The 24,930-nt window shown below is 38.3% G+C and overlaps 1 protein-coding gene across 4 annotated transcripts in view; it reads left to right on the top strand.

Annotated features, from left to right (window-relative positions):
* HERC1 (HECT and RLD domain containing E3 ubiquitin protein ligase family member 1) overlaps positions 1-24,930 on the top strand; it is a 70,961-nt gene that overhangs the window by 31,398 nt on the left and 14,633 nt on the right. For 2 of the 4 annotated variants that reach the window (XM_021548302.4, XM_085588147.1), the window contains 29 exons: positions 3-123; positions 651-888; positions 1,798-1,991; positions 2,913-3,068; positions 3,296-3,402; positions 3,634-3,744; positions 3,826-4,002; positions 4,635-4,874; positions 5,081-5,164; positions 5,636-6,156; positions 7,698-8,473; positions 9,172-9,370; positions 10,274-10,434; positions 11,600-11,716; positions 11,894-12,125; positions 12,882-13,006; positions 13,247-13,467; positions 14,587-14,855; positions 15,375-15,427; positions 16,658-16,858; positions 17,463-17,637; positions 17,830-18,100; positions 18,489-18,702; positions 19,350-19,606; positions 20,156-20,283; positions 21,475-21,602; positions 22,182-22,382; positions 23,220-23,350; positions 24,274-24,473. In XM_021548302.4, the coding sequence (XP_021403977.2) occupies positions 3-123; positions 651-888; positions 1,798-1,991; positions 2,913-3,068; positions 3,296-3,402; positions 3,634-3,744; positions 3,826-4,002; positions 4,635-4,874; positions 5,081-5,164; positions 5,636-6,156; positions 7,698-8,473; positions 9,172-9,370; positions 10,274-10,434; positions 11,600-11,716; positions 11,894-12,125; positions 12,882-13,006; positions 13,247-13,467; positions 14,587-14,855; positions 15,375-15,427; positions 16,658-16,858; positions 17,463-17,637; positions 17,830-18,100; positions 18,489-18,702; positions 19,350-19,606; positions 20,156-20,283; positions 21,475-21,602; positions 22,182-22,382; positions 23,220-23,350; positions 24,274-24,473 (6,008 nt within the window). The remainder of the gene's footprint in view (positions 1-2; positions 124-650; positions 889-1,797; positions 1,992-2,912; positions 3,069-3,295; positions 3,403-3,633; positions 3,745-3,825; positions 4,003-4,634; positions 4,875-5,080; positions 5,165-5,635; positions 6,157-7,697; positions 8,474-9,171; positions 9,371-10,273; positions 10,435-11,599; positions 11,717-11,893; positions 12,126-12,881; positions 13,007-13,246; positions 13,468-14,586; positions 14,856-15,374; positions 15,428-16,657; positions 16,859-17,462; positions 17,638-17,829; positions 18,101-18,488; positions 18,703-19,349; positions 19,607-20,155; positions 20,284-21,474; positions 21,603-22,181; positions 22,383-23,219; positions 23,351-24,273; positions 24,474-24,930) is intronic. The other 2 variants (XM_021548304.4, XM_021548307.4) reach the window with 2 other exon arrangements.

Below are 24,930 nucleotides of genomic sequence, written 5' to 3'. Positions count from 1 at the left end.
AGGATGGCATCAGAGCAGCCAAGAGGAGTATTCAAATTGAAATCCAGGTGGCTGTGCACAAAATTTACCAGCAATTATCTGCTACTTTAGAAAGAGCTCTGCAAGCTAATAAGCATCACATAGGTAAGTGAAAAGCAGATTTGGAAACTATGTTCTCTAGTATACAGTAGAACAGCTTGTATGTTTTCCAAGGCAGATTTTGATATTAGTGACGAGGATTCACTGAATTACCTATCTGACTTCTTTTACTAAAAGAGAAATCTGCATTGGTTGGTAGAACCCAGTGGCTGTTCTTACCTGTGTTGTTTTGGTGTTTCACTTTGAGAAACAATGTGAAAAAAATATAAAACGAAGTATTTCACCCAGTTAGCCTTACCTCAGAGAGAAAATTCTGGTTTGAGATTTAGCCTCAAAACATTAAATCACAAACTAGATCTGTGTGCTACTCTTTCTTGGACAGTTTTGATACAGTTACATTGAGTTAAAGAAGAATCAGAAAGACTACCTCAAAGTCTGACTGACAAAACTCACTTTTTCTTGGAAAATTTAATTAATTAAATTATATTTTAAAAATGATCTGCTAATCTTCTGTCTTAGCTTTCTTAGTCTGAACATCTTATTAATTAAAACCAACTTTATTTTCATTTTAGAAGCACAGCAGCGTCTTCTGTTGGTGACAGTCTTTGCTCTCAGCGTGCACTATCAGCCTGTTGATGTCTCCTTGGCCATTTCCACGGGGCTGTTAAATGTGCTGTCCCAGCTGTGTGGCACAGACACCATGTTAGGACAGCCCCTGCAGCTGCTGCCCAAAACTGGGATTTCTCAGCTCAGCACAGCTTTGAAAGTAGCCAGCACGAGACTGCTGCAGATCCTGGCTATCACCACAGGGTGAGTGCCCCTTGTTTTTGGGAGACTTCGTCACTGATCTGTCAGCACCCTTGAAAAATGTTGTGTGAGCTTTCATTAGAATAGTAAATGTTGCTCAGAAACACAGAATTGAAGGGGGCAGGGTGGAAGAGTAGTCACATTATTCATAGGAAAGATGCATATAAGACTAACAAATATTTTTCAGTTGAGAGTGCTTGAACTTGAATAATCACAACTTTGTAGTCTGTGAACACTGTATTCTAGTAACCCTTACTTTGCTACTTCAGCTTTATGTGGAGGTGTGTTCAGTTGATATGGTAAGACTTTTTGTTGCTGTGTAAAAGTTATTTGTGTGAAAGCAGCACTGATAATGTGAGAGTTCCTCAGAACAGGACATTATGCTTCTTTCCAGAATATGAAATAATTTTCTGAGGAATAGTGATCTCTTCTAGACCATGGGACAGCATGCAAAGTCCTAGCAATACTTAACTATTTATTCTTAGTAAAGAAAACAGAAGTGGAGAAAGTATTTTCTAGTTGAACTGAGAGTATTGTTTGATATTCAGTACATGCATCTTCCTTTCAGTCTTTGTACAACACGTTGCGTTTACTTGCCAAATCTATTATGTAAAAAAGCCAAATAATCCTACACCAAAAAAATCCCCCAAACCAATACAAACAGCACCCCATATATAGAAATTGCAGTGAAATTACGTTTAATTAATAGAGTTGTTCCTTTTTTACCCTAGAAAGTACTGAAAACTTATCCTTTGACTCCAAAGATTAGACTGTTTTCATTTGTATTAAAAATAGGGTTGGAATAATGAAAAGAATTTAAGCCTGTAATGGGATGGGGAAAAGTAACCTTCTGCAATTACTGTTCCTTGGATCAGGTCTCAAGTACTCTCACTTTTTTTTTTGGGTATACAGAACCTATGCAGATAAACTGAGCCCGAAGGTGGTGCAGTCCTTGCTGGATTTACTATGCAGCCAGCTGAAGAACTTGCTCTCACAAGCTGGTGTGATGCTGATGGCTTCCTTTGGAGACGGGGAAGGTGAGGAAGGTGAAGTGGAATCAAAAAAGGCAGATTCAAATGGGGATAATGAGAAGAGAGACTTCAGAGGTAATTATCTTACATAATTTCTGTATCAATTCTAAAATACCAGGAAATAGAATAGAAGAAAGCACTGAATGCTGACGTTCTCATCCACTCTATTGTGTATTGGTTTCTGTTGGGTCATTTTTAATTCTATAAATTAGATTAAAGTCATAAAATGATTTTTACAGAATTGATGCACAAAACTGCAAGGATAGGAGCAGCCTGAGAATAAGAATTACTTCACTGGGTTTGGAATTAGGAAGAGAATATAGTTTTTCTTGAAAAATGAGTTGGTGGTCGTAGTGTTTTTCATAAATGGAATCATAGGAATTTAATTATCTAAATTTCAAACTAGAAATAAATACAGATTTATTCAGGAAATTGTTGTATTTGCTTTGTATTATGCAGTTTTGCAGTCTGAGTGAATGGCAAGAAGGTGACACTACTGTGTCATATGGAAAAATCTGCAACAAAAGCTTTTCTGAAATACTGGTATCTTCACGTAGCTTGCAATCCCTTAATGAGCATTTTGAATTTTGGTGGAAATTGATTTTGAAGAATTTTTAATTGTAGCTTGGTTTTAAGTGTATATATGTTTTTGTTTGTGCTTTTAACTGTCTTCACTTTAAAATAATGGAATGTCCGATGAATTAGTAAGATAATTAATCAGGAATTGGAATATGAGGTCTTCCCACAGAGGTCTCCCTTCCTTACCTTGACCCACAAAAGTTTAATGTTATTTTCTCTCTGTATCCTGCTGAGGAGCAGGAGTGAGATCATAGCTTGGTGGGCACCTGCCAGTCAGCTAAGGTTAACAGCCAGCCACCATGTAGTAACTGATGATTGTGCTTTTAGCTGCAGAACAGGTTGTTCCTGGTAACCAGGACTGCCAGTCATGTTCTAATATTGAGACTGTAAATGAAAACTTCTGCTTTAACTTCCTAGCTGCCCTCCGAAAGCAACATGCAGCAGAATTGCACCTGGGAGACTTTCTTGTTTTCCTGCGTAGAGTTGTGTCTTCAAAAGCAATTCAGTCCAAGATGGCATCTCCAAAGTGGACAGAAGTCCTTCTTAACATTGCTTCCCAGAAGTGTTGCTCAGGTATGATCATGTCAAAATGTGCTCCATGGTTACTTTGCATTTGTGCAGTTCCAAAAACTAAGCCCTGTTAGAACATGTATTACATAGTGAGTTCCTAGTGAACAGTTCAAACCAACTGCTGTATAGGTGGACAGGGGTTACACTCTGGGGCACTGGGGGCATGAAGCCAGGGGCAGGCCTGAAGGGGAAGTAATTTTAACATTATTGACACATTGTTCCATTTTCAGGAATTCCCTTGGTTGGCAATCTGAGGACTAGACTGCTTGCACTTCATGTACTAGAAGCTGTGTTACCTGCATGTGAATCTGGTGTTGAAGATGATCAGATGGCTCAGGTCTTTATATTTTGTTATAAACCTTCACATTTCCTCAAAAATCCCTTAAACTTCTAAATGTTTCATAGGTTTCAAAATCCAAATCAAGCAAGGCTCAGTGTAATTATTTGTTAATCTAAGTACACTAAATATTTTGATATTTATACCTACAAAGCAAAGTAAAACAATATAATATTACTCTTGTACTCATACTGGAGTTAAAATTATCTGAATTCTATCCCAATGCCCCAGGTTGTTGAACAATTGTTCTCACTTCTGTCTGACTGCATGTGGGAGAGTCCGATAGCCCAGGCCAAACATGCAATTCAAATAAAGGAGAAAGAACGAGAAATGAAGCTCCAGGTAACAGTGCTTGTACTTTGTCTTGTGACTGAATACAGCTGAATTACATTTGCCACAAATATTTTGTCCTATTTCTCGTAGAAGCAAGGAGAGTCTGAGGATGAAGATGAGAATCTTCCCATCCAGGAAGTGTCCTTTGATCCTGAGAAAGTTCAGTGCTGCATAGTGGAGAACGGGCAGATTCTAACTCATGGAAGTGGAGGCAAAGGATATGGCTTAGCTTCCACTGGAGTTACTTCTGGGTGTTACCAGTGGAAGGTAGGTTGCATAAATGTGTATTTCTACATTCTCTCTTATTGTTTTGGAAATATGCTGTGTTTTATTAACAGCAGCTGCCTGTGTTTTTTGCTTATGGCACGATCCTTGAGTAAATGGCAGTGTTACATTTATGGTTGGCCTCAATAATCTTAAGGATATTCTCCAACGTAAGTCATTCTGTGATTTTTCAGTGCCAAGGGAGGAGTTTGTGTCTGCTTTTGAGTATTTTGAGTATTTCAGCACGCAGATTGGAGGCTGTGAACATGTATTATGTGTTATTAGAGGTAATAGTAGTTGCCCCTAAGGTCCATAGTCAGCATGCATGTGCAGTTTTGCAAAACTTACCTGAATTATGTAGATTTAGGATTTTTGCTTTTGTAGAAAAACATTTCACAAAGTATATTGTTTTCCTGCAAAAAGACACATCAGCCTAACTGACAAGAGCGGTGTTAAATACATCATTTGGACAGATTTTTTAAAATGGTTTTACCATATAAGCTTACAATTTTCCTCATTAAAAGCTTCTGTGAAAAACAGTTGAAAGTAGACATAAATATGTGTTAGGAAGATTTTCATTGCTTTGTTGTGTTAAAGTGTGTATTCCTGGTGTTTTTCCCTGTGTGTTTTACTAGTTCTACATCGTGAAAGAGAACAGAGGCAATGAAGGCACTTGTGTGGGAGTATCTCGCTGGCCTGTGCATGACTTCAATCATCGCACTACCTCAGATATGTGGCTCTATAGAGCCTACAGTGGCAACCTCTATCACAATGGAGAGCAGACTTTGACTCTGTCAAGCTTTACCCAAGGAGATTTCATTACATGTGTGTTAGATATGGAAGCAAGAACTATTTCCTTTGGTAAAAATGGAGAGGTATTTAACATAATCAGTTCTTTTGGTGGGTTTTCTTGCAATGGTAATAGGGCGTGGATAAGCATGGGAGTTAAAACATTTAGCAGTTTCAGTACTTAGAAGATTCATAATACAGACATAACTTTCTCTTATTTCAAATTTTTGCTTGTTAGGGTGTTCTATGATTGAGGGTTTTTTTTGGTTTTTTTTTTTTGCTTTTTCCCTAGGAGCCAAAACTAGCTTTTGAAGATGTGGATGCAGCTGAGTTATACCCTTGTGTTATGTTCTATAGCAGTAACCCAGGAGAGAAGGTAAATTTAATGTTCATCTGTGGAGGTGTAATGGTTTAGGCTGGTATAAAGTCAGTATTCATCAGAGCAGCCTGTATGGTGCTGCTTTGAATTACTGACCAAAACAGTGTTGCTAATACAGTGTTTTAATCATTGTAATCTACTGTAAATTTAAAATTTATTTTACTATTTAGAATCGATTTAAAGACTTAATGTTCTACACAAAACAATTCTATACCCCAGAAACCGAGGAGTGTGTAGTATCAGGATTTCTAGATAGTCTTGTATGAGAAAACATGAAGTACATACTTTCAGCATCCTTGAGTCTGAAGGATAGAGGTTTTGCTCAGTGTTAAAGTGGATTTCCTAGGGATTCTGAGGGAAAAAAGACAGTGCTAGTAATTATTTCTATTCAGCAGGCGACTCCAGTATTTATAAGAGCTTATTGAGGTATATTGAGAAGATAATTTGTAAACTGTTCTCTTCAAACAGGTGAAGATCTGTGATATGCAGATGCGTGGGACACCAAGAGATTTGCTGCCTGGTGATCCCATCTGCAGTCCTGTTGCTGCAGTGCTGGCAGAAGCCACAATCCAGCTCATTCGAATCCTGCATCGCACAGATCGCTGGACATACTGCATCAATAAAAAAATGATGGAAAGATTGAATAAAATCAAAACATATCTTAAGGAAGTAGGTCAAAAGCTGAAGAAAAGTCGCTCTGTTCAAAGCCGAGAAGAGAACGAGGTGAGAGAGGAGAAAGAAAACAAAGAGGAGGAGAAAAGCAAGCACAGCCGCCATGGCCTGGCAGAGCTGTCAGAGCTGCAGTTGAAGATGCTCTGTGTGGAGGTGTGGCCTGTCCTAGCAGTGATTGGTGGAGTGGATGCTGGGCTCAGAGTTGGAGGTCGATGTGTCCACAAGCAAACAGGCCGTCATGCCACCCTGCTGGGAGTGTTGAAGGAGGGTAGTACCTCTGCCAAGGTCCAGTGGGATGAAGCTGAGATCACAATCAGGTATGCCCATTTCCTACACTTTTTTGCTATCTAGTGGTAGTGGTTTGTGGTTGGAAATACTCAGAAAAAAACTATCCTTTATATTAGTCATGCCAATCAATTATTTCGAGTGTCTACTTCAGTGGTAGTGAAGTTAATGCTGCCTTGAGGTAGTGTTCATTCATTCTCCCACCTGCCTTCGAGTGTTCAAGGCTGGAAGGAGATGCTTCTTTTCCCACCCATCTTACAGACAAGCCTTCAAAAGGAAAGCACCTGGAAGGAAGCTAAAATGAAGCTTCTCTGAGCTTCTTGGTGCTTTCACAAGAATTGCCCGTGTTTTTGTGTGGAAAAGATTTGATTAACTTAGTTTCTTGAACTTCTTCTGCCTATAGCTGAAGAAGTCTTTTGAAGAAATTGAACAATGATTTTTTATTTTTCTTTTCCCTGCCAGTTACAATTACATTCTGAAATAGCAGAGGTTAGCTTTTCCAGCTGTTACAGCATTATGTCTGTTTTGTCTTTGCAAAGGCTGTTGTCACTTTGACTGAATATACTGAAGTGCAATTGATTTAGTTCCAGATATAAATTCTTTCAAGTATGGCCATGTAACAGTGTAGCCTTAAAGTAAGAGTGCTTAGAATAATTATTTTAAGAGCCCTTAAAATAATTTGAAGCTTTATTGGTGTGACGTGGAACAGCACTTGAACATAACCAAGCTTTTGGTAAAGCATTTAATTAGGTTAATTTTACACCTTTCTAATTAAAACCAGGCTAAAGCTTGCTTTCATTTCTAGATAGAAGTTTATGTTGTAAGATGGGAATACTTTTTGGGATAATAAAAGAAAGATTTAAAAGTCATTTGTCTGCTGGATGTATGGAAAATTGAAGGCATATGGAAATGTAGGCTGGTGAATTTTTGTCCTGCTTCAAGTGGAAATTAGTGAAGTGTAACAGTCCTAAATCGTACCGGAAAATATCACTGAATATAGATGTCAGGTAGATAAATGTGTCTGTTAGGTTTCCTGAACTGTGTTTTTCAAAGACTGTGTCACTGTCTTCATCAGGTGATCTGTCCTGACACACCAGAGACAGAATTGTCCTGAGCTCTCAGTAGTGTGCTCGTGGGGATGAATAGCTGAGGTCAATCAAAGCTTTTTGTTTATGTTTAAAAGTTTTCTTTATAAGCTTTTATACCAGTTAAGATTCAGGTATGATGATAATATTTGCCTTCAGATAGTTTTTCTTAATAAAAGTCTGTTACATGTTTCTGATAAATAATATATCCAGAGCCTGTGTTAGCACAGAAATGGATAGCTTCTGTGGGGCTTCTGGGTTTCAGCACTTGCTGTTGAAAACCTGTGTATGCTTTGTTTCATTTGCTTTGAAACCATATATCCCTGTTTTCTGAACATAACCTCATTTTCCCGTTTGCATTTAATTTTTAGAATTGGTTTGTTTTATTAAACGTATTATACATCTTATTTGCCTGCATTATTTCCTGAACTTTCCTCCTGTCTCTCCCTCACTTGCTTTTTCCTGTGTCATTCTGATCTTTATTAAAGCTTCCCAACTTTTTGGTCGCCTAGTGATACTCCGTTGTATAATCTGGAGCCCTGTGAACCACTGCCTTTTGATGTTGCAAGATTTCGTGGGCTGACAGCTACTGTGTTGCTGGACCTTACCTATCTGACCGGCATTCATGAAGATACAGGAAAGCAAAGCACCAAGAGACATGAGAAAAAACACAGACATGATTCTGAAGATAAAGGGGAAATGGACCAGAAAATGGAGGGTGACATTGGATCAGATACACGATTAGGCCAAAGTGCTGATGATAACAAAGGACATGGTGCTACAACCTCTAAGTCAGAAAATGAAATTGCTTCCTTTTCTCTAGAACCATCAACACTAGGTATGGATTCCCAGCACCAACCTGCTGAAGGAAGAAAAAAGAATCATGAACACACCGTACGAAGTCATGATATAGTGCAGTCAGAAATCCGAGCTATACAGCTGTCTTACCTTTATCTTGGTGCTATGAAGTCACTTAGTGTTCTTCTTAGTTGCAGTAAGTATGCTGAGCTGCTGTTAATCCCCAAAGTGCTAGCAGAGAACGGCCACAACTCTGACTGCGCGGGGTCACCGGTGGTGCATGAGGATGTGGAGCTGCGTGCGGCACTGCAGTTCCTGATGCGGCACATGGTGAAACGTGCGGTCATGCGCTCACCCATCAAGAGAGCACTGGGGCTGGCAGACCTGGAACGGGCACAGGCCATGATCTATAAATTAGTGGTTCATGGGCTGCTGGAGGACCAATTTGGTGGCAGACTTAAACAAGGTACACTTTCAAAATGAGATTAAAATGAATAGTAACAATGATAATACAGTTAACACAGTCTTGTCGATTTGTAGTGGTTATACTTTGGGGGAATCTTAATCAGACAGAGAAATTTTACAGAATTCTGTTTACTGTTTTATAGATATAACACTGATTTTTTTGCGTTTTTCTTAATTCCTTATCTTAATAAAAAATTGAATGCATATCAATCAGAAATAAGAGTTTTTAATGTCTTTAATACTTACAAAAATGATCAATGCTGTATATACTTGTCAGAAGGATTTGCACTTCTTCTAAACCAACAATAAAAACCCCTTAAAAATGCTACTTGCATAGCTAAGTTAAAAATGGGTTTATAATTAATCAGCTGTACTTCTAAGACCTCTTCCCCTTTTGTCTGTTTTGAGAATAATCCAAGCTGTTGCAACCATGAAGCTGAATATCATAAACTTTGGCATAAGTAAATGGTTTGTTTGTTATTTACCTTGTATCACTGTGAGAACAGCAAGAGCTCCTGGACTGATTTCTTTACTCAAGTCCATGAGTTAGTGGCAGACTCTGCACACCCCTTTCTTTGTCTGGGATGAATTCTAAATAATGATACTTATTTTTGAATGTTGAAAGTTTAGCCATGGGTACTGTTTTGATCTGCACAATTATATTAATGTTGCTGTAACATCCTTATTTTTCTGTTGCAGAAGTGGAGCAACAAGTAGAAGAAGGTGATCAGTCTCAGCAAGCCCAGACACCAGTTACGACCAGCCCTTCTGCTTCTAGCACAACATCTTTCATGAGCAGCTCTCTGGAGGATACCACCACTGCTACTACTCCAGTAACTGATACAGAAACAGTTCCAGCGTCAGAATCACCTGGTGTTATGCCTCTCAGTCTGCTGAGGTAAAATACCCTTTTAGCATGTATGATTCTCTGGGTGTAGAACACCAGTTGCATGGTTTAGGTAGAATATGTCTTTAGCTGCCTAAGCCCTTAAAAATGCTGCCAAGAACTGCCCCTGCAGAGGGACACAGTTTAAATGTTGCTTTGCCTTGCAGGTTTTGTGTTTTTTATTAGAAAGCTGTTAAGCTTTTGCTACACACTGTTTATAAATGTAACAGCTGAATTCTTTAAGGAGAAAATGTTCTCCTTAAATTTTTCTTCAGTTCTCATGTTTATTTGGTATAGTTTAAATTTTAAATCTCTAAAAGTCATTTTTAATGAACATTGATTCTCAAACTATAATAGGTCTTGGTAGGTAACATCCTGTAAAGCTAAGATGTTGTTTTGGCTTACCCTGACATACTGAAATGGAAAATAAACTACTGAATTTGCAGAGGCAATTTGTGCTGTTGAAGGGAATCTGCTTTACCTTGCATAGAATACTTCTCTAAGTTTATTAATTCATAGCAGTTTTGCAGTCATCTTTTGATAAAAGCCAGAACAATGTCTTCATACTACAACAGTGAACATCAAATACTTTAGTAAGCCAGCCTTAATTTATTAGTCAGCCTGAGTTCTGAACAAATCATGGAAATGGGAAAAGTGTTTATTTATATTTTATCTCCTAGGAAACCTCCTGGTTACTGAGGTTTTTTTTTAATGTTGTTCTTAGAACTTAACTGTACATATAAAGTTGGTAGGAATGAGCTGTTACCTCAAAGTATGTGCTGTGTCTTACCCTTACTAAATTCATTTGCATCAAGTAGGATTTACCAAGTGTACTCCAATTGGATGTACTTCTTGTGTCAGACCTTTTTCAGCATGGTTCTGTTCAACATAAATGTATATTGTTCTTTTTTCAAGGCAAATGTTCTCCAGTTATCCTACTACAACTGTACTTCCGGCACGACGTGCTCAGACTCCTCCAATATCTTCTTTACCAACATCTCCTTCAGATGAAGTTGGAAGAAGACAAAGTTTGACCTCTCCAGATTCCCAGTCTGCAAGGCCTGCCAATCGCACCGGTAAACTTGTCAGTGGAGTAGAAATGGGGACAAGTTAGGAAAGTCACAGGAGCTCAGGGGCCATGTTTTAAGAGATGGAAACCCAACAGATGTTCTTTTTAAGGAAAACTAACATGCAAAGCATTGTTGGATACCTTTCAGTCACTATCTTAGGAAAAAATGCAGATTATATTAGCTGTAGGCTTTATCAAGCAAATGAAATTAGTTTTTAAAAGCTGTGGACAGTAATGAAGTATAATTGCTAACTGCTTCAAAATGTTCATCTGGTTTGGGCTTTTTTACTTGGTTGTGTAGTAATTTTGTGTACTTGGTAAGTACACAAAACAGTAGATACAGTGTACTTGGTAAATGCAGTAATTTTCTAGCTTTTGTTAGATCACAGAAAACAAGAAAACAAGAATTGATGCATTTTATGGTACATTCACCAGTACTTTTTATTCTTGCCCTTACATCTGTGCTATTAAGTGGGGCGTTTAGTGGTTCATGTGTTGCATAGCAACTGATCTCCTCAGTTGCTTCTCTTTTTTTTCCTTTTGATTTAATGATGAGATTACTTACTTCTAGTCATGATAGTGTCTTTACAACAGTGTTTGTTTGTTAGTGCATTTTTGCCTTCACTGATTAGCCATCACTTTTATGGCAAGTCAGAAAGAAACTGTGGGTTTGGGGCAGTAACTGACCTTTTTAGAGTCCCTTGAATGACTCTGCAATGAAACACAGCCATCATCCGCAAAGAGGTTTTTCAGATAAGTTCCGAGTTCAGCTGAGGTATTTTTCTGTACCTTAAGAGGAATGTATAATGATCTCACCATTTGGGAATCTTAATGATTTGGACAAGGATAACTTTATCTAGGCTACCTACATATAGATCAGATAGATAATTGATACAGTTCAAAATGAAAACAATAGAAATTGCTTAAATAGTTCTTTGCATATCATCACTATCCTACTGAATCAAACAGAGTCAGTCAACATAATCTGTGTTGCAAAGAGGAATGAACTCCATCTGGTTTTGTTACAGAAAGTATCTTACTTTGTGGAGTGTAATTGAGAGAAAAGTTGAGTAATTATTTCCTTAGTTCTAGCTGATATACAAAGTAAGGTGTAATAAAGTAACACTAGAGAAATATTTGTGCTTTACAGTTATCATTTTCTGTCTTTTAAGCTTTGTCTGATCCAAGCAGCCGACTTTCAACATCCCCTCCTCCTCCTGCCATTGCTGTTCCCTTGCTAGAAATGGGGTTCTCCCTCAGGCAAATTGCAAAAGCTATGGAAGCTACAGGTAATCTATAGCTGTAATATCAGTTTAACTGAAATATTGGATACACATGAAACACTTGCTTTCCAGTAAAATATCTAATTTTTAAGTTCTATAACCATTTCTGTGGAAAAACAGATTACTTTTTTGTAACCATCAGTGGTAAAATACAGTTCTTAAGTGTGGTTTTCCTGCTTTCAGGTGCCAGAGGAGAAGCAGATGCACAGAACATCACAGTGCTGGCCATGTGGATGATTGAGCATCCTGGAAATGAAGATGATGAAGAGCCTCAGTCAGAGGGGACCGCAGAGTCACGGCATGGAGCAATTGTCTCTGGCACTGGTGGGAAATCTGGAGATCATTGCTATTTGCAGTCTTCAGGTGATATCCCTTCTGCTGATGCTCCTGAAATGGAGGAAGGCTTTAGTGAGAGGTAGAAGAATTTTCTTGTAATTGCTTGTAGTCTTTTCCTGAAACTGGAAATCTTAAAAATTCATTGTTGCTAATGGAGAGTTACTTTGTAATGCGGCTTTTGAATTTTGTTACAGCATGAGCAGAAGCAAAGATGCAATTAAATTAGGTGTACATAGTGCATTTATTTTCCTATACTATTTGTGTGCAGAACTGGGGAAGAATGTAACTGAACATGTTTTCTTCACAACAAAAAAAGGAAAAAAAATGAAAAAATTAGGTTGTATTTTAACTAATAGTTATTAGTTATTTTAAACTAATAGTTGTATTTTAACTAAAAGACCAAGTGATAAAGCAAAATTCCATTAAATTCATGTTTTATTAAATTCACATGTTAGGCCAAAGGCAAATTGACTCAGCCAGCAACAACAGAGATGATTTTATTTCTTCAAAAGAGGAGAAAAAACTAATTCAAGCTGATTAATTTACTATTCAATCTACTAATTAACCTAGTATAAAATAAGTGCTCTCTCAAAATTTCTGCTGTGCTTAGATGCTCTGGAAGATCAAATAGGAGTTGACTTTGCTGTATTTGATTTGTTTGAGGTAACTCTTACAGTCAAAACAGTATATGCATGCTCCTTGGAATGGAAAATTCTTGAATTCCTTTTTTTCTTCCATTAAAGAAAGGAAAAAATGCTAATAAGTATGACTTAGTTACTGTATGTGATTGTTTAAAACTTGGTTTAATTGACCTGTAAACTCCAAATTTCTGTAGCCCTGATAATCTGGATCATGTGGATAATGCAGCTGCAGCGAGTGGCCCTCCCTCTCGAAGTCGGTCAGCTGTCACACGGAGACACAAATTTGATTTAGCTGCCCGAACATTGCTGGCACGTGCTGGTAAGGACTGAAAGAATTCCAAGGGCTTTCCTTTCCAGGAAATTAATAGGAAGGGGACTGGGACTTTGCATGGCATTTAGAAAACTCCTCAATGTATGCCAATGTTTATTTAAGAGTTTTATGTGGTGATAACTAGATTGTTTAGCAGAAGAGTTAAAAAGGAGACTGGAAGTACAGCCAGCTCTCTGTCATGGAAAATAAAAGTCCTGCTTTCCTGTTTCTCTCTTTTCCCACCTTGAGCGGGATTGTACCGCTCAGTGCAGGCCCACAGGAACCAGAGCCGCAGGGAAGGGAACTCCTTGCAGCAAGATCCAGGGGCACTGTATGACTTCAACTTGGATGAGGAGTTGGAGATTGACCTTGATGATGAAGCAATGGAAGCTATGTTTGGGCAAGACCTGGCTAGTGATAATGATATTCTGGGAATGTGGATCCCAGAGGTACTGGATTGGCCTACCTGGGTGTGTGTGACTGCAGCAGGGGCTGCTTTAACTTACTGCTTTTTGCATGCTTGTATTCTCAAGTTTAAAGTAACAGTGCTTAAAATCGTCTTGTATTCTGTAGCATCACTTCTAGATTAAGAATATTGATTTCTTGTGTTTCTTGCTCTGCACACTTCCACATGTAGTTTTCTTTTCACTTCCCTGAAAGATGAGAACAGAGCTCATATAGTTGTTCTGATAATACTAATTGGAAATCAAATAGGTGTTCCCAGGATGGCTTAGCTGTGTGAGATAGCAAGGACAGTTATAAATGTTTCTTCTCCTGCTAGTGCTAATAATATCTAATCTCTAGAAACATAATTTGCACATAAGTAAGTTTTTCTTGTGTCATGTAGTCCATTTTCTGGGAAGGATGTGGTGACAGTCCTCACTGAATTTTCTGTTAGAGCACTAAATAAACTATTGAGGCGGAAAGCAAAGATAATAACAGCACTTTGTTAATTTCCGGGTTATCCATGTCAGTTTAGACAATCAACCCATAAGATTCAGCTTTTCATCTCCTGGTTATGATGCTACCTAGCTTTGGTGTGGAAGTAAGTTGCAGGATGCATATTGAATTTTTCAGAGCACTTGTGTCACTGAAACATCTCGATTAAATTACTGACTGCGGACAAAAGTGTAATTATGAAAAATGGACTTCATATTGAGATAAAACCTTGATATTTGCTGACACAAATGGTAATTTTTGTTGCCCAGTAAATGTGAAATCTGATTGAAAGCAAAAAAGGATTCTTTTCCTTGTTAGCTCTAGTTTCAGACAAGTTCTGAGGAGAACCAGATACAGTGTTGAATGTGACAGTGTTAACAAATGAAAAGTTACACTGTCAAAGAGTTCTTGAGTCAATCTAACATGAAATAGGAAATTGGGTCCTCCAAAACTTTATTTCAAATGTTTTTCCTGTTCTGAGATGGTCTTCATCATAAATTACATGTTTCTGCTTTGCTTTTGTACAAGTCAACCATATAAATAATCACTCAGTGACAGAAATGTGTAGGGACACCCATCTAAGGATATTGGGATGTTTTATATCTGACACTTATTCTATAAAAATAGCATGTGAAAATCTTTCTGTGCAGCACGTCTGTGAATCTGAAGATAGAGAAGAAGTGGTGGTTTGTGAGCTGTGTGAATCCAGTGTGGTCAGCTTCAACCAGCACATGAAGAGGAACCACCCTGGCTGTGGGCGCAGTGCCAACCGCCAGGGCTACCGCAGCAACGGCTCCTATGTGGACGGCTGGTTCGGGGGGGAGTGCGGCAGTGGGAACCCCTACTACCTTCTGTGTGGCATCTGCAGAGAGAAATACCTGGCCCTCAAGAGCAAATCTAAAATGTCAGCCTCGGAAAGGTACAGAAATAGGAGACAGTGGATAAAGAAAGGAAACTAAACGTGGTTACGAGCCATCAGCATTTTATGGATTTGATTTAAGAGAGAAGAATTCCCAGCAGGATTTTCTCATACTTAAAATAATCCTCTGTATTTGACAAATGCATATTTAGGAAAAAAAGGTTGCTTTGGTATTTCTGGTTTCTAAATTAAGAACAAGGAATAATTTATTGGAATATTGCCTCCTCCTTATTGACTTTTCAAAACTCTTAAACAATTTTGTCTGGCAATTCCAGTATTTTTTCTATGGACTTTCTATACATTAGTACTGCAAAGTGCTTCCCCCCTCCACTCACACTTTCAGAAGCCATTTTATTGGTTTCTCTGTTACTAGGCTTTTCTGGATCATTAATCATTCATAAATGCATACAGACCTAACAGTAAAATTAGACTAAAAAGGGAGCCAAATTTAAAATGGTTATGTATGTTTATAAAATATTAGAGCCACTCAGTAACTTTCTTTGTTATTTTTTCATATAGATACAAAGGCCAGGCTCCTGATCTAATAGGTAAACAAGACAGTGTCTATGAAGGTATGTTTTTAAGTTGCATGGGGTTTTGTTTTATTCTATGAGGTACTTTCATGCAAATACACCTGAAGGTGTATTTTAAAATCTTTTCCAGTTAGATACAGTATTTTAGTTTTGGGGATTTATTTAGTTCAAATCAGACGAAAAAAATCAGTGAATTCCTTCTCCCATCTTTCCAATTTAGGCAGCTGAAAGGGCAAACACCTAACTTGGGGCTGATAAGGTCTTGTGAGGAGATGTTACATCCAGAACTGCACATACAAAATCTTATGTTCAAATATCTTTCTTCAGCTGCCTTTGTGGGAGAAATTAATTAGTGTATGTTACTGTCCCAAAAGTCTGCCATTAGTCTTGTTCTTAATTTTTCTCCCTCTGTCCAGGCTGAGAGCATCCTGAGGGTGGCTTTCACTTTAAACAGATTATTTCTGATGTGTGTAGAAAACCTTTCCAGGTGGTTCTGTGATTCTGGTTCATTCTGCAGCTCCTGTGATCACAGCTGTGTGATTTATCACATTTATCTATTTGAGACTAAATGAATGCTGCAGTACTTAGGACAAGTGTTTCTGCTGGAGATCAAAGGTGTTCTGATTTTACTCTGTGTGGAGTGTGACAGAGCAGAGAGATTAATAAATATAAGCTGACATGTGTAATTGGTTGGCAAGTGAAGGAAGTGCCTCTCTGAATTACAATTAAAGTGGTTTTTCTTTGTTGTTGGGTTTTTTTTAACTCCCTGGGGATGAAAAGCAAAAGCCTGGGTGTTCAGTTATAACCCAGGAGCTAACACATGCTTTTTTGATAAACATGAAGACCAGAATTTTCTAACATCAGTCTTTCTAACTTCAACATCGGTCCTTTGAAATGCACACTTGTTATAATGATTTAGTTGCTTGCACTTTTCACTGTACCCTAGGTTTTGGAGCTGTCATGTGCTGTATGTGATGACCCCTAATGTCTGTGTTTTTAAAGAGCAGTTAGTTTGATGCTTCAGAGAATCTTCCAGAAAATATTTGTGCAGTATAAAGATCAACTTGAATAGAGAGAGAACAGGATTTTGTTTTGCTGACTTACTTTGTTATGTCTATGTCAACATCAGAAGCTGAGTTTTTAATTCTTCTGTGCTGTAGATTACAATATGCATTTTAGACCATCTACTGTTTGGTTTTTTTAATTATTTGAAATTATTTAATATTTGAGCTTTTGTAACCAAGTCTAATTATATTTCTCCAATTCTAGAAGACTGGGACATGTTAGATGTGGATGAAGATGAAAAGCTAACAGGAGAAGAGGAGTTTGAACTATTGGCTGGGCCTCTTGGGTTAAATGATCGACGCATTGTACCTGAACCTGTTCAGTTCCCTGACAGTGACCCTCTAGGTGCTTCAGTTGCAATGGTGACAGCCACCAACAGTATGGAAGAAACACTGATGCAAATAGGTACATTTGAAATCCATTTCATTTAAAGAAAGAAAGATAATAAAACCAGCAGCAAAAATAATAATAACAACTGTCACCTCCTCCTTCCCTTTTTAGTGGGCTTTTTCTAGAGGCAAGGCAGGAACATCCTGACAGTATTTCCTGCCTGTCCCCATGAGGAAGTGGAGACCAACTCTGAATTGTCCTTTTATTACAGTGAAATTAGAGGAGTGTGAGACATTATGAATTGACAGAAGGATTGAATTTTGCCAATGAAACTTGTGACCGTAGTCAAACAGTAGATCCAGTAACATGTTTTGCAGAACCCAGTGAATGGATTTAAGTTGGGACATAAGAATAGTCCTCAATGATGGAAAAGGGAATCAGAGGGATTAAGATTAAGTATGTCAGATTGTGGTCATGTCTCTTTGATAATAAGGAATACTTAAATTATGGAGTGTATTTCAGGCGTGTATTTTCTGTTTTGTAATTATTATTGTAGTTCTGTATGTATGAAATACTGAAAAAATGAGTAACTTAAGCACAGAAGCAAAGTCAGCCTATTGCTATATGATAATGTTTTGTTTTTCTGTAAACACTAATGCAAATCATCATTATTTCCAAGGCTGTCACGGCTCAATAGAAAAAAGTTCTTCTGGCAGGATAACCTTAGGAGAACAAGCAGCTGCCCTGATAAATCCACATGACCGTGTCGTGGCTCTCAGAAGAGTGACAGCTGCTGCCCAAGTGCTCCTGGCAAGAACAATGGTTATGAGAGCGCTCTCACTTCTGTCTGTTAGGTTCGTGGCATCTTTGGCAACGCTTCCACCTTTCCTTTTGTTACCAGCTACCCAGTTCTGTTTGATAACGATGCCGTTTCAAACTAATTGGGGAAGCAATTCTTGTGTCTGTACTTACAATAACACTGCTAAGAGAAAAAGTTCTGCTGATTTTGTTCTTTTGAACCCAGGGTTTTATATCCATTTCCACAGTGGTTCCAGTTGTAGCCTGGCAGCTGGCCTTGAATCCCTGGGATTGACAGACATCCGCACTTTGGTCCGATTGATGTGCCTGGCGGCAGCGGGGAGGGCAGGCCTGTCCACAAGTCCATCCATAGTGTCCAGCTGCACGGAGAGATCCAGGGGCATCCACAGCAAAACCAGCAAGCCCATCTCTTGCCTTGCCTACCTGAGCACTGCAGTTGGCTGCTTGGCATCAAACACTCCCAGTGCTGCAAAGCTGCTGGTGCGGTTGTGTACACAGGTAGGACTTTAGTACGTGCTTGAGACTACTACGATTACTTGTACTTTTACCCTCTCAACTGAGGTGAGACTGCTCTCAGTTTGAAGATGACCTTAGAGTCCTTTTTCATGGCTTTGCACAGGGGTATGTTTGATCATTGGTAAAAATGAAGTAACTGTATGTGTCTTTGCCGAGTACTTGTTTCAAAGGGGGAAAATGGATGTGCTTTTTCTGTTCATAGGGTTGTTCTGTTAAGGTTTTGGTTTTTTAATTGAGTCAGTTCTATGCAGAGAACAGAAAAATTAAAGGAAGATCTGTAAAGCTAAGTGCAATTTATACAACTGAAAATGTTTCTAAATTTGATAGTTCTGTTTGTTCTGAGTATTTACCATCAGCTTCTTCTTTTCAGAATTTGATTTCTGCAGCAACTGGTGTGAACTTGACAACAGTTGATGATCCAATTCAGAGAAAATTTTTACCAAGTTTTTTAAGAGGAATTGCAGAAGAAAACAAACTTGTCACATCTCCAAATTTTGTGGTTACTCAAGCACTAGTAGCATTGTTGGCTGACAAAGGGGCCAAACTGAGGCCAAACTATGATAAAGCTGAAATTGAAAAGAAAGGTATGATACAGCTTTGTTTTTAAATATTAATTGTTAGATCTTCAGTTCTTCATTTGTATGTAAGGGAGAGACTTGCTAGAATAATTATAGATACCCTTTTAAAAATGGACAAAACTTGCTTTGATCAAAGGAATGTTATGGTTTATGATACACATTTTACTCAGAAATATGGTCTTACTCTGTAACTTCAAAGTATAGTCTGAACTTGTGTGTATTCAAAGTTATAGAGCTGAGATATTGAGCCTGGTTGTGCCTCCTGATGAAATTAAGGAGGGTAACAGCTGATTACCACTACTCAAGTGCTGTCCTGTGTCTCAGGCAGAAGTTTGTGCTGCCTGTCCTCTGGTCAGGGAGCCGCAAAGCAAGAGCTGTGCCTCCCCCCAGGCTGCTCCTGGGATAGAGAGGGAAAGAGTGCAGTGACAGTGGCAGGTCTCTGTCAGAGGAGGCTTTTCCTGTTTAGAAAGCACTCACTCTTTGATGAACCATTTTCATATCATGAGAATAAGGCTATTTGGAATTCTGTTCTTTTTACTGTAGTTCACATGATTGCAATGTTGTGTTAAGATGCTTGTTAATCTCTTTCTGGAAATGTTGGCTGTTGCTGTGTTCACTCATGTAGGCATCATCTCACTGTTTTGTCTAAGCAGGTTTAATTGCCCATTTGTATGCCCATCCTTGCTATGATCCCTCTGCTGTAGGCCCTCTGGAGCTGGCGAATGCGCTGGCTGCGTGCTGCCTGTCATCGCGCCTGTCGTCGCAGCACCGTCAGTGGGCAGCGCAGCAGCTGGTCTGCACGCTGGCCGCGCACGACCGCGACAACCAGAGCGCACCGCAGACCCTTGCCGACATGGGCGGAGACCTGCGCAAGTGCTCCTTCATCAAGCTTGAGGCTCACCAGAACAGGGTAAGCATGGCTCCCTCACTGCATCTGCTGCCCTTCTCTCTTTGGCAGAGCACTGTAAAAGGAAGATAGTATCATTTTACAATTGCACTGACTGAAATGATTTCCCACAGGAAGTAGTTTTTTGGAGATAGAGTTGTTGCTTGATGTAAGTTGTTGCATCTCTGATGCACAGAAACGTTCAGTTTCTTTGAGGCTTCAATTAAGAGGGTCATGAAAATGTTGTCATGATATATAAAGTCAGCAGAATCAGCAGAATATTTCCTTAGATCTTAATTTGCACTAATTTTTCTGTCATAATAATTAAGGTATTTATGCAGTATTCTGTGCAGTAGTGGCCAGTGGAGCATAGGGCTGTATGAAGTGTGTTGTCCCTATTAAGCCTGCTTAATTGCAGTAAATAATGCTGTAAAAGTAGAAGAATAAGTCTAGTTTGGTTGTTACAGGGTATTTCAATCACTGTCTCACTGGTTAGTGTTTGCTTTATATTAGTGAGCAAACATACCCAAGTTGTAAATTCCAGTTTTGCCATGGTTATTTTGGTATTTTTAGGTCATGACATGTGTTTGGTGTAATAAAAAAGGACTTTTGGCAACAAGTGGGAATGATGGCACCATCAGAGTGTGGAATGTGACAAAGAAGCAATATTCATTGCAACAGACCTGTGTGCTCAACAAGTTGTAAGTTGATTCTTTACAACAGCCAGATACACAAGTACAGCTTCAAATAGTAAAATACTGCAGGATAGGCTGTTATCATTATCTCCTGCACTTAAAATCTCTCCTTTGTTTTCCGTTGCTGTATTTATGGCATGAAAAATAAATTAAATAGGTTAAAACTGAAAACAGAACTTAAATGTCAATCTGTTAAGAGTCTCTATAAAGAGATCTGGTCAATGCTGTTTAAAAAGGTCCTTAATTAATTGATATAAGGAGACAAGGGTAAAATAAAAATTGTATGGAACTGTCATGTAGCAGAAAAGTGAGTTATCCCTTCACTGGGTTCCAGTGGACAGCTTTAGCATATAACATGATTATTGGAAGTCATTGATTCAAGTGTGAAAAAAAATTCTGACTTCTGAGATACAGGAACTAAATGTAATTCTACATGAGTGTCTTGGAAGTACTTTTTTTGTCATTTGGGTGTGTCCAGAAAAGAAGAAAGCAAAAGGAAGGATTAAAATCTAATTCTTTAGTGAAGCGTAGTTGAACTTGAAAGAATGAAGAAGCAATAGTGAACTACTAGGTTATTTTGTGACAATTTTGTAGTAGTTGGCTTAGTTCTTTAGTTCGTAGTTTGCTTGCTGGTGTTAGATGTGGCCTTAAAAGAAACAAGCAAAATGATATAACAGTATGATATTCTTCATTGTTCTGGTACTAAAAGCAGTAAACAAATGTAGCTCTTGTATGTGAGCCTGAGGGCAATAAAGGTATCTTCACCCCTTTTACAGTTAGGCAAAGCAGACTTTAAAATGGAGTTTTAGAATAGTGTAACAAGATTGTAACAGGAGGAAGAGTTTAAAGTAGAATTGATAGTAAGATGACCCTCTTTTATTTCTGTCCACGCTATTGTTTCATTTCGTGACTTCCCAGAAAATTTTGCCTTGCTGAAGATGTTAAATTTGAGATTAAATAGGTAAAGTGTTTCCGTTTGAAAATTAATTTGAAATTTCTGGAAAATAAGTAGTATCTCATTCTGTAATTTGAAGTGGTTTTAGAGGGAAACGTAGTACTGTGAGCAAAAAATGTTTTATGTAAATCCGTTGCAATGGCAGGACTTGAGGTTTGAACTCAGATATTTTATGAGTATTAGGTTTTCCTGTGTGCTTAAAGAAAATAGCCTCTTAATTTCATTTGTTTATTCTGTTACAGAGAGGGTGACTTTGAAGAAGGTCTGGGGTCACCCAGTGACCTTAGTTTATCTCTTATCTGTTGGAGCATCAGTGGCAAGTACCTGGCTGGAGCTACAGAAAAGATGGTGAACATCTGGCAAGTCAATGGTACGTCCTGAGCCACCTGTGGGCGCTTCGTGGTCCAGCATACAGAAGTATGGGGAGCTGCCAAGTCACCGCATGTTTGTTTACTGTCCAGTTTAAATCCCTGCCATCTCCCACAGTCTCTTGTGAACATGTTTAGTTTGAGAAAGGCACTAACCCCAAGTGGATGTGTGATACACATCACTGAGAGGAAGATTTTTAATCCCTGTAGTTTGTAAACCTCATTCTGTTGCTTTGGACTTAAAAAAGTCACCAGTTACTATGCCTATGGTAATACATAGTCCCCAATAAAAGTATAAATTTACTGGGTACTGAAGAATTCAGCTTCCTTCCTTAACAAAACTACCTAAGTTGAATGATAATTGAGATTTGTTGCCTAGATTTTGTGTCTGCATAGATTAGTGAACCATTGCTTTATATTCTTGTAATTTAAGTGAATTTGTAGTATGTCCTAGCTCTCAATGAGATCTCTTGATTTTTTTTTTTTTCCCCATGGGAAAAAAATACTTTCCCATGGAAGTATTATTGTTTTCTTTTCTTTATGAAGATGAAGTAGTTTTAACAGACTTTTTGATCTCCTAGGAGGAAAAGGCTTATTAGATCTTCAGTCACACTGGGTATCTGCTCTAGCCTGGCCAGAAGAAGGGCCACCTGCAGCATGGACAGGAGATGCTCCAGAACTGTTGTTAATTGGGCGCATGGATGGATCTCTGGCTCTTATTGAAGTTGTGGATATTTCAGCCATGCACCGGCTGGAACTGGAACACTGCTACAGAAAGGATGGTAAGAGACTGCATCAGTATTTGAAATTAAAATTGTGAACACACTCCCACTTTTTATTAAGGATGTATATAACAGTTTTTGGTTATTGTTCATGGGGTATGATTTCTGGTTCATGGGAGAAGACAAGTCTGTGGGATCTCTATCTGCACCCTGATTTCCCCACAGCAGAGACAGTGTGTAGTAATCTGGTAAAATTTTGCCATTCCTTGTGATTGTGGACAAACAGCAGAGATCCCTGGCAGTGTCTGCTCTGTCTGCAGATAGCCTGCACAGTGTCATCTGAATTCCTCAATGATTGTCAGTTTTCCTTTATAGCTTCAGTCCCAAAGGACATCAATAGCAGATTTTTGATGGTATAGTGTGGTTTTGCATCTGGCTTCTTCAGGAAGCCTACGGATAATTTTTGGCAGAATCAAGTGAAGCAATATCTAATTGCTAGGGGGAGGCAAGTTGTTTTCAGAGCATTTTTTAGAAGCCTATTTCAGATACATATATAAGATTCAGTCTACCCTTTTTCTTTTACCTGATATAGTTCTTTTCACTATGCCAGGAATATAAATTCAATTATTTTCATAAAAAGAAGAATGAGAAAATTAGTACAAAATAATCTCAGCAACTGTCATTAGTAACACTCAGTTTTATCTTTATCATATGAATTCAGGAAAATTTTCAGACCAGAATATGTTAAGTGACCTTGGTGATGGTGGACATTTGTTATGCACTTCATAGTTTAGACAACTGCACTGCAAGAACCTCTTTGGTAGGAGTGAAGTTCAGTTTAGTTTAATGAATGTTTATGTTTAATGTCTGTTTATAAATGTTTGTCTGTTCATGCAGTGTCTGTCACATGCCTGGCCTGGTTCAGTGAAGACAGACCATTTGCTGTTGGCTATTCAGATGGAAAATTGCTCCTAGGAACAAAGGAACCAACTGAAAAAGGAGGAGTCGTTCTCCTTGATGCACATAAGGTACAGCTGGTCTTTCTTAAACCAATGTAGACTTTTTGTAGGTAAAATCTGTTTAAGCTGTTCTCTCTATTTGAAAGCTATTTATAAAGACAAGTGCTAGTTATTTTAAAAATTCGCACCTATTTCTGATACACATTAACATAATGTACTCTAAAGGAGCAGTCTACCAAATGTAAAAAAAGAAAAGGAAAGATAAACTTGATACTTTTTTTGCTGTCAAACACTGTGAAGTATGTGTATATGACAGTGATGGAAGTGAATTAAGCACACAGCTGTGCATTGACTGGATTTAAAAGACTAATTGTTTTACTTGGTAAGAGTACTCATAATAAATTTTAATTTTGATTATGTCACATGTTTTTGTTTAGCTTCCTCTACAAAGCAAAAGGTGTTTTTCTAAATATGCAGTTGCAAAGGATTAGAACCTTTGCTTGGCCAGATTGTAATAATGAGTCATTAACAGTCCATTAATTATTTGTTAGGCTAAGAGTAGAATTCTTCAAATGTAGGTGTAGTAACAGTATCTTGATTGCTTCCAAGAGCTGCCCTGGTTGTGTGAAGCAAGGCAGTCCCACGCTGTGGCAATAAATCTGTACTTGCCTTCTTGCTATGGGCTGTCTTCCTTTCCTACCTCAGACTCAAAGCTACTTCTGGGGAATAATTATCGAGAAGGGTTTGCAGTAAAAAGAAAGCATCTTTTTCTATGTTTCCCAGTTTGTTTCTTTCAGCAAACTTTTTGAAGTCTTTTTAATTTGATAGTTCTGAAATGTAGCATTGACTTTATAATTGCAATTCACTATCTCTGATTTATATGAGAATAAAATACTTTTGTTATTAGTAATTAAAAGTTACATGAGCTCTGAATTTCCTTCTCATTACTGTGTTACTTCATACAAACTTTTCATTTTTTTTAAATCCAACAGGACACAGTTGTTAGTATGAAGTGGGATCCAACTGGTAAGATTCTACTGACCTGTGCCAAAGAGGAAACAGTGAAGCTCTGGGGCTGTTTGGGAGGGTGCTGGAGGCGTCTGCACTCCCTGTCTCACCCAGCCCTGGTGAATGGTATTGCCTGGTGTGCTCTGCCAGGGAAAGGACCCAAGGCCCAGCTTCTGTTAGCTACGTAAGTCATTGTTTTGTTGTTGTTTCTATAGTTCTTTTGCAGGTGTTTTCTACCTGTCTGTAGTGTCTGTAGCAAAGAAAAGCACTTGTTTTTTTTAAATACTATTCCTTCAGTAAGTCAGTTGTCATGAGATTCGCAAAGTTCCAGAATTCAAATAAAAAGAGTGACCCTGGTTGTGTTACCAGCTGTTTTCTCCATGACCTGTGGGTACTGGCCCTGCTTTGAATTTTTTTCTTGCTTCATCCAAATTTTTTTTCTGAGAATATGTTTTTAGTAGAAAAGGAAAAGCTACAGTATGTGAGGAATAGGAAAAATTGTATTTACCCATTTGAAGCAGGCATTTCTATTTTAGATTGATTGATGCAATGTGGTTTTATAGGAAGGTCATGAAGACTACTAATATATAAGTTAATACCAGACCCCTGATATTTTGTTAGTTAATATCTTTGTTTTTCTA

The sequence above is a fragment of the Lonchura striata genome, chromosome 10 (genome assembly GCF_050655825.1).
Source record: "Lonchura striata isolate lonStrDom1 chromosome 10, ASM5065582v1, whole genome shotgun sequence".
NCBI lineage: Eukaryota > Metazoa > Chordata > Aves > Passeriformes > Estrildidae > Lonchura > Lonchura striata.
Note: the sequence above shows the minus strand (reverse complement) of the source record. Positions and strands in the feature narration are given on the sequence as shown.